Here is a 9042-nt window from a genome sequence, read left to right as displayed (position 1 = left end):
TCCCATCACCCGCTCCTCCCCCATCCCATCACCCGCTCCTCACCATCCGTTCACCCGCTCCTCTCCATCCGTACTGCACGGTGCCCCCATAGTGCCCAAGATGGGGTCTAGTGGAGGAGCTCTGGGATGGGGAGATCTGGAAGGAGGAGATCTGGGATGGGGAGATCTGGAAGGAGGAGATCTGGGATGGGGAGATCTGGGATGGGGAGATCTGGAATGGGGAGATCTGGGATGAGGGGCTCTGGGATGGGGAGATCTGGAAGGAGATCTGGGATGGGGAGGTCTGGGAGGAGGAGCTCTGGGATGAGGAGATCTGGGATGAGGGGCTCTGGGATCGGGAGATCTGGGATGAGGGGCTCTGGGATGGGGAGATCTGGGATGAGGGGCTCTGGGATGAGGAGCTCTGGGAGGAGGGGCTCTGGGATGGGGAGTCCTGGGATGAGCTCTGGGATTGGGAGATCTGGGAGGAGGAGCTCTGGGATGGGGAGTCCTGCTGGGAGGAGGAGTCCTGGAATGGGGAGCTCTGGGATGAGGAGATCTGGGATGGGGAGCTCTGGAAGGAGGAGCTCTGGGATGAGTAGTTCTTCTCAGTAGCATCATTCAGCTTCAACCTGAGTGTCCCCATGGAGGGAAGTGACGTCCGGTGACTCGGTAGTCGTAGATTTGGTGAGATGGGCCCCAGTTGGGGCAGTGTGGGCTCCCATGAGCAGTCCTCCAATCCCGAAGGCAGGAGATGATCTCTGATTGGCTGTATGGTGACACTGCCAGGAGTGCGGCTCCACCAAATCTTTCCCAGACGGGACATCATGGGTTGGAGATCTCGATGGGTCGGACATTTCGATAGAACACTGGTTGTGACTACAAAGCTAAGGATGATGATTGGCTCCCCGGCAGATATAACTGGCATCATCGGAGAGGTCACATGACCCAAATGTTATAAATGGAGTAAAATAAGTATTTCATCCCCTACCAACCAACAATCATTCTGGCCCCTCCCACAGACTGTCCATGTGGTACACAGATGAGTTCTGTCACTTTAAGAAGGTGTTCCTAACGTCACCTGACCCCAGAATCTCTTTCCTCCATCACCCCTCCCCCACCATGGGAGGACCAAAGAGCTGCCAGAGGAGGTCGGGGGCCGTGGCCCTGCCCGAGGCTGGAATGGGCTCCAAGACTCTCAGCAAGAAGCTCGGGGAGAAGGAATTCAGAATACCCACCAATGGCCCTCTGCCTGGAGCTCCATGGAGGATGTCACCTCATTGGGTGAGGATGAGAAAAGTGAGGGATCCGCCCACAACTACATGGGGGGAGGAGCTTGTGAATGATCTCAGGGCAGTTGGGACCACAGTCACCAAACAAACCATTGGTAACACAATACACCGCCATGGATTGAGATCCTGCAGCGCCCGCAAGGTCCCCTCCTCAGGAAGGCCCTTGTACAGGCCCATCCCCTTCCTCAGGAAGGCCTATGTACAGGCCCGTCCCCCTCCTCAGGAAGGCCCATGTACAGGCCCGGCCCCCTCCTCAGGAAAGCCCATGTACAGGCCCGTCCCCCTCCTCAGGAAGGCCTATGTACAGGTCTGTCCCCCTCCTCATGAAGGCCCAGCCCCCTCCTCAGGAAAGCCCATGTACAGGCCCGTCCCCCTCCTCAGGAAGGCCCATGTACAGGCCCGGCCCCCTCCTCAGGAAAGCCCATGTACAGGCCCGTCCCCCTCCTCAGGAAGGCCCATGTACAGGTCCGTCCCCCTCCTCAGGAAGGCCCATGTACAGGCCCGTCCCCCTCCTCAGGAAGGCCCATGTACAGGCCCGTCCCCCTCCTCAGGAAGGCCCATGTACAGGCCCGTCCCCCTCCTCAGGAAGGCCCATGTACAGGCCCGTCCCCCTCCTCAGGAAGGCCCATGTACAGGCCCGTCCCCCTCCTCAGGAAGGCCCATGTACAGGCCCGTCCCCCTCCTCAGGAAGGCCCATGTACAGGCCCGTCCCCCTCCTCAGGAAGGCCCATGTACAGGCCCGTCCCCCTCCTCAGGAAGGCCCATGTACAGGCCCGTCCCCCTCCTCAGGAAGGCCCATGTACAGGCCCGTCCCCCTCCTCAGGAAGGCCCATGTACAGGCCCGTCCCCCTCCTCAGGAAGGCCCATGTACAGGCCCGTCCCCCTCCTCAGGAAGGCCCATGTACAGGCCCGTCCCCCTCCTCAGGAAGGCCCATGTACAGGCCCGTCCCCCTCCTCAGGAAGGCCCATGTACAGGCCCGTCCCCCTCCTCAGGAAGGCCCATGTACAGGCCCGTCCCCCTCCTCAGGAAGGCCCATGTACAGGCCCGTCCCCCTCCTCAGGAAGGCCCATGTACAGGCCCGTCCCCCTCCTCAGGAAGGCCCATGTACAGGCCCGTCCCCCTCCTCAGGAAGGCCCATGTACAGGCCCGTCCCCCTCCTCAGGAAGGCCCATGTACAGGCCCGTCCCCCTCCTCAGGAAGGCCCATGTACAGGCCCGTCCCCCTCCTCAGGAAGGCCCATGTACAGGCCCGTCCCCCTCCTCAGGAAGGCCCATGTACAGGCCCGTCCCCCTCCTCAGGAAGGCCCATGTACAGGCCCGTCCCCCTCCTCAGGAAGGCCCATGTACAGGCCCGTCCCCCTCCTCAGGAAGGCCCATGTACAGGCCCGTCCCCCTCCTCAGGAAGGCCCATGTACAGGCCCGTCCCCCTCCTCAGGAAGGCCCATGTACAGGCCCGTCCCCCTCCTCAGGAAGGCCCATGTACAGGCCCGTCCCCCTCCTCAGGAAGGCCCATGTACAGGCCCGTCCCCCTCCTCAGGAAGGCCCATGTACAGGCCCGTCCCCCTCCTCAGGAAGGCCCATGTACAGGCCCGTCCCCCTCCTCAGGAAGGCCCATGTACAGGCCCGTCCCCCTCCTCAGGAAGGCCCATGTACAGGCCCGTCCCCCTCCTCAGGAAGGCCCATGTACAGGCCCGTCCCCCTCCTCAGGAAGGCCCATGTACAGGCCCGTCCCCCTCCTCAGGAAGGCCCATGTACAGGCCCGTCCCCCTCCTCAGGAAGGCCTATGTACCGGCCCGTCCCCCTCCTCAGGAAGGCCTATGTACCGGCCCGTCCCCCTCCTCAGGAAGGCCCATGTACAGGCCCGTCCCCCTCCTCAGAAGGGCCATGTGTCACCTCTGTGCTCCCCAACACGGGTTACCCCAGGAAACGTCTCCCCTCTGTGTTCCCCAACAAGGGTTTCCCCGGGAAACGTCTCCTCTCTATGCTCCCCAACAAGGGTTCCCCACCAAGTACTAAGTCATGTTCTGCTTCCGGATCAAATACTTCTTTTACTCCCTGAACTACAACTCCATTGTAGTTCAGGGATATACCTGAACTGGTGGATATTCTGTCTCCGATGATCCAAATTATAGACGTTTCATGTCTCTGTCATCTGCAGGGGAGCCAATCATTAATATGGAGTATCGCCACCTCACTTCACCTGTAACCGATTATCACGGGACAAAGATGACAGATCTCCCGTCCCAGAGGCGGGAAAACCTCCCCCCAAGGCCCCGCCTCCACTACACTCAGGTGACCGGGAAGGAAGTGTATTCGTGACGTCATTTCCGGCAGCGGAGGACGGGGGAGATGGCGGCCGGGTGAGCGTCCGGAGCGGAGATCGGTGACCGGGAAGCAGTGACGTCACACCATGACGCGGGACGCTGAGTCACGTGACGAGCTGCCGGACTGGGCCGGAGCCAAAGAATTCTACCAGAAATACGACCCGAAGGAGATCATCGGCCGGTGAGAACCGGCCCACTACACATACACCCCGCCCACTGCTCATACACTCCGCACAGGGACCCGCCCACTCTACATAACAACCTGCCCAGAGCACGTACATCCTGCACATGGGTTGGCCCGTCCCCCTCCTCAGGAAGGCCCATGTACAGGCCCGTCCCCCTCCTCAGGAAGGCCCATGTACAGGCCCGTCCCCCTCCTCAGGAAGGCCCATGTACAGGCCCGTCCCCCTCCTCAGGAAGGCCTATGTACCGGCCCGTCCCCCTCCTCAGGAAGGCCTATGTACCGGCCCGTCCCCCTCCTCAGGAAGGCCCATGTACAGGCCCGTCCCCCTCCTCAGAAGGGCCATGTGTCACCTCTGTGCTCCCCAACACGGGTTACCCCAGGAAACGTCTCCCCTCTGTGTTCCCCAACAAGGGTTTCCCCGGGAAACGTCTCCTCTCTATGCTCCCCAACAAGGGTTCCCCACCAAGTACTAAGTCATGTTCTGCTTCCGGATCAAATACTTCTTTTACTCCCTGAACTACAACTCCATTGTAGTTCAGGGATATACCTGAACTGGTGGATATTCTGTCTCCGATGATCCAAATTATAGACGTTTCATGTCTCTGTCATCTGCAGGGGAGCCAATCATTAATATGGAGTATCGCCACCTCACTTCACCTGTAACCGATTATCACGGGACAAAGATGACAGATCTCCCGTCCCAGAGGCGGGAAAACCTCCCCCCAAGGCCCCGCCTCCACTACACTCAGGTGACCGGGAAGGAAGTGTATTCGTGACGTCATTTCCGGCAGCGGAGGACGGGGGAGATGGCGGCCGGGTGAGCGTCCGGAGCGGAGATCGGTGACCGGGAAGCAGTGACGTCACACCATGACGCGGGACGCTGAGTCACGTGACGAGCTGCCGGACTGGGCCGGAGCCAAAGAATTCTACCAGAAATACGACCCGAAGGAGATCATCGGCCGGTGAGAACCGGCCCACTACACATACACCCCGCCCACTGCTCATACACTCCGCACAGGGACCCGCCCACTCTACATAACAACCTGCCCAGAGCACGTACATCCTGCACATGGGTCCGCCTACTACACATACACCCCGCCCACTGGGCCAGCCTTCTACACACGGACCCCGCCCACCCGCAATCACGACCCATCTAATGACAGTCTGTATTGTGGCTGCAGACCCCTCCCACTGACACACCAACCACTCCCACAAGTCATGTGACCAAACAGAACTATTGTTTATAATGTAACATATCCCAACCAGTGTAGGCAGACCTGACCATGTGATGCGGTCATGTGACTATATCTGGTGTAGGCAGACCTGATCATGTGATGCGGTCATGTGACTATATCCGGTGTAGGCAGACCTGATCATGTGATGCGGTCATGTGACTATATCCGGTGTAGGCAGACCTGTCCACGTGATGAGGTCATGTGACTATATCCGGTGTAGGCGACTTAACCGTCATCTAGATGTGAAGATATCGGTGTGGGGGATGGCAGGTGATGTGACGGCCATCTTCTCTCTCAGGGGGGTCTCCAGCACGGTCCGGCGCTGTATACACCGAGAAACCGGCCGAGAATATGCCGTGAAGATAATTGAGGTGACGCCAGAGAAGCTGAGCCCCGAACAACTGCAGGAGGTGCGACTGTCCACCGCCAAGGAGATGGAGATCCTTCACCAAGTGTCCCAACACCCGTCCATCAGTAAGAAGGGTCACCGGGGTCTCCCCCAATCCCACCCTCGTCCCCTCGCCCAATCCCACCCTCGTCCCCTCCCCCATTGTCTCCTCGTCTTCTATCCAATCCCACCCTTCTCCACCACTGATCTCCTCTAATCATCTCTGACTCCTCTCCACCACCGATCTCCTCTAATCAGCATCTCCGACTCCTCTCCATCACCGATCTCCTCTAATCAGCATCTCCGACTCCTCTCCATCACCGATCTCCTCTAATCAGCATCTCCGACTCCTCTCCATCACCGATCTCCTCTAATCAGCATCTCCGACTCCTCTCCATCACCGATCTCCTCTAATCAGCATCTCCGACTCCTCTCCATCACCGATCTCCTCTAATCAGCATCTCCGACTCCTCTCCATCACCGATCTCCTCTAATCAGCATCTCCGACTCCTCTCCATCACCGATCTCCTCTAATCAGCATCTCCGACTCCTCTCCATCACCGATCTCCTCTAATCAGCATCTCCGACTCCTCTCCATCACCGATCTCCTCTAATCAGCATCTCCGACTCCTCTCCATCACCGATCTCCTCTAATCAGCATCTCCGACTCCTCTCCATCACCGATCTCCTCTAATCAGCATCTCCGACTCCTCTCCATCACCGATCTCCTCTAATCAGCATCTCCGACTCCTCTCCATCACCGATCTCCTCTAATCAGCATCTCCGACTCCTCTCCATCACCGATCTCCTCTAATCAGCATCTCCGACTCCTCTCCATCACCGATCTCCTCTAATCAGCATCTCCGACTCCTCTCCATCACCGATCTCCTCTAATCAGCATCTCCGACTCCTCTCCATCACCGATCTCCTCTAATCAGCATCTCCGACTCCTCTCCATCACCGATCTCCTCTAATCAGCATCTCCGACTCCTCTCCATCACCGATCTCCTCTAATCAGCATCTCCGACTCCTCTCCATCACCGATCTCCTCTAATCAGCATCTCCGACTCCTCTCCATCACCGATCTCCTCTAATCAGCATCTCCGACTCCTCTCCATCACCGATCTCCTCTAATCAGCATCTCCGACTCCTCTCCATCACCGATCTCCTCTAATCAGCATCTCCGACTCCTCTCCATCACCGATCTCCTCTAATCAGCATCTCCGACTCCTCTCCATCACCGATCTCCTCTAATCAGCATCTCCGACTCCTCTCCATCACCGATCTCCTCTAATCAGCATCTCCGACTCCTCTCCATCACCGATCTCCTCTAATCAGCATCTCCGACTCCTCTCCATCACCGATCTCCTCTAATCAGCATCTCCGACTCCTCTCCATCACCGATCTCCTCTAATCAGCATCTCCGACTCCTCTCCATCACCGATCTCCTCTAATCAGCATCTCCGACTCCTCTCCATCACCGATCTCCTCTAATCAGCATCTCCGACTCCTCTCCATCACCGATCTCCTCTAATCAGCATCTCCGACTCCTCTCCATCACCGATCTCCTCTAATCAGCATCTCCGACTCCTCTCCATCACCGATCTCCTCTAATCAGCATCTCCGACTCCTCTCCATCACCGATCTCCTCTAATCAGCATCTCCGACTCCTCTCCATCACCGATCTCCTCTAATCAGCATCTCCGACTCCTCTCCATCACCGATCTCCTCTAATCAGCATCTCCGACTCCTCTCCATCACCGATCTCCTCTAATCAGCATCTCCGACTCCTCTCCATCACCGATCTCCTCTAATCAGCATCTCCGACTCCTCTCCATCACCGATCTCCTCTAATCAGCATCTCCGACTCCTCTCCATCACCGATCTCCTCTAATCAGCATCTCCGACTCCTCTCCATCACCGATCTCCTCTAATCAGCATCTCCGACTCCTCTCCATCACCGATCTCCTCTAATCAGCATCTCCGACTCCTCTCCATCACCGATCTCCTCTAATCATCAGCTCCGACTCCTCTCCACCACCGATCTCCTCTATTCATCATCTCCGACTCCTCTCTACCACCGATCTCCTCTAATCATCATCTCCGACTCCTCTCCATCACCGATCTCCTCTAATCATCAGCTCCGACTCCTCTCCACCACTGATCTCCTCTAATCATCAGCTCCGACTCCTCTCCACCACCGATCTCCTCTAATCATCTCTGACTCCTCTCCCCCACTGATCTCCTCTACTCATCATCTCCGCTAATCCTCTCTCACTCCTCTCCTCTACTGATCTCCTCTAATTCTCAGCTCCGACTCCTCTCTACCACCGATCCCCCTGTCGCATCTCCGACTCCTCTCCACCACTGATCTCCTCTAATCATCTGATGGAAGTCCTATTGGGCAGCAGTGGTTGACTCCTCCTCCTCTGTCGGTCTCTCTTCCAGTAACCCTCATCGATTCCTACGAGTCTTCCACATTCATCTTCCTGGTCTTTGACTTGTGAGTATTGCGGGTGGTTGGCGTCCTCGTGGACTCCTCCCCCTTTCTTCTGGTCACATGTCGTCTCTCTTGTAGGATGAAGAGAGGAGAGCTGTTTGATTACCTCACAGAAAAAGTCAAGCTGAGTGAGAAGGAGACCCGGTGAGGATTGTTTGTTGTGTGGAATGGAGAAGAGTTCTGGTTCTGGTCCATTGGAGGACACGGGAAGCTTTAAGGTTACAGTTGTGGTGAAGTTAGGCGAGGAGCTTGGCCTGTCTTGTGAATGGAATGTGTGAGGGACCTGGAGGGACGTGGGCCCCACCTCGTTGTATATCATCACCATCATGCTAAGAGTGGGAGGGTTTATCCTGGGTGAGGCTCCTCCTGCAGGTGGCAGTATAACCATAAGGACCATGACTTCCATTCCTCCTCCATGTCCTGGTAGGCAGTCACATTGGGGTCTGTAGATCGTCCCCCTTCTTCTGGATGCCGGAGTCTTGCAATGCCTCATGGGACCGGCGGGTTAGACTTTGGGTACCCCCGCTGTGTCTTCTCCTCCCGCTGACCATAGTCTAGAGACCGCCTCCGGGGGGTGTGGTCTCTCTTGTGATTTGCTCCCTCGGTGTGGTGTTTCAGGTGCATCATGCGCTCTCTGCTGGAGGCGGTGTCTTATCTGCACAGAAATAACATTGTCCATCGTGATCTGAAACCGGAGAACATCCTAATGGACGACTGTCTGAACATCAAGCTGTCTGACTTTGGCTTCAGCTGCGTCCTGAACCCTTCGGAGAAGTTGAGAGGTGCGTTTCTTCTGCATGCGTTGATGTGAGGGGGGGGGGCGTGTGTCCTGGATGTCAGTCGGGTTCTCATGTTCTCCTCTTCCTTTCATAGAGCTGTGTGGGACTCCGGGGTATCTGGCTCCAGAAATTCTCAAGTGTTCTATGGATGAGACTCACCCTGGATACGGCAAGGAGGTGGACCTGTAAGTACGGGAGGGTGGAGGTGGCCCTGTAAGTACGGGAGGGTGGAGGTGGCCCTGTAAGTACGGGAGGGTGGAGGTGGCCCTGTAGGTACGGGAGGGTGGAGGTGGCCCTGTAGGTACGGGAGGGTGGAGGTGGACCTGTAGGTACGGGAGGGTGGAGGTGGGCCTGTGGGTGG

General features: G+C 57.4%; 1 protein-coding gene across 1 annotated transcript in view; it reads left to right on the top strand.

Annotated features, from left to right (window-relative positions):
* Positions 1-4507: 4507 nt before the first annotated feature.
* The window catches only part of PHKG2 (phosphorylase kinase catalytic subunit gamma 2), a 7027-nt gene continuing 2492 nt past the window's right edge, over positions 4508-9042 (top strand). Inside the window, exons 1-6 of the mRNA XM_018575717.1 lie at positions 4508-4741; positions 5313-5488; positions 7851-7905; positions 7981-8046; positions 8521-8684; positions 8776-8866. Of these exons, the coding sequence (XP_018431219.1) occupies positions 4647-4741; positions 5313-5488; positions 7851-7905; positions 7981-8046; positions 8521-8684; positions 8776-8866 (647 nt within the window). The 5' untranslated portion in view covers positions 4508-4646. The remainder of the gene's footprint in view (positions 4742-5312; positions 5489-7850; positions 7906-7980; positions 8047-8520; positions 8685-8775; positions 8867-9042) is intronic.

This window comes from Nanorana parkeri, unplaced genomic scaffold (genome assembly GCF_000935625.1).
Source record: "Nanorana parkeri isolate BGI_ZX_2015 unplaced genomic scaffold, ASM93562v1 scaffold4491, whole genome shotgun sequence".
NCBI lineage: Eukaryota > Metazoa > Chordata > Amphibia > Anura > Dicroglossidae > Nanorana > Nanorana parkeri.
This window is presented reverse-complemented; position numbering and strand designations above follow the sequence as displayed.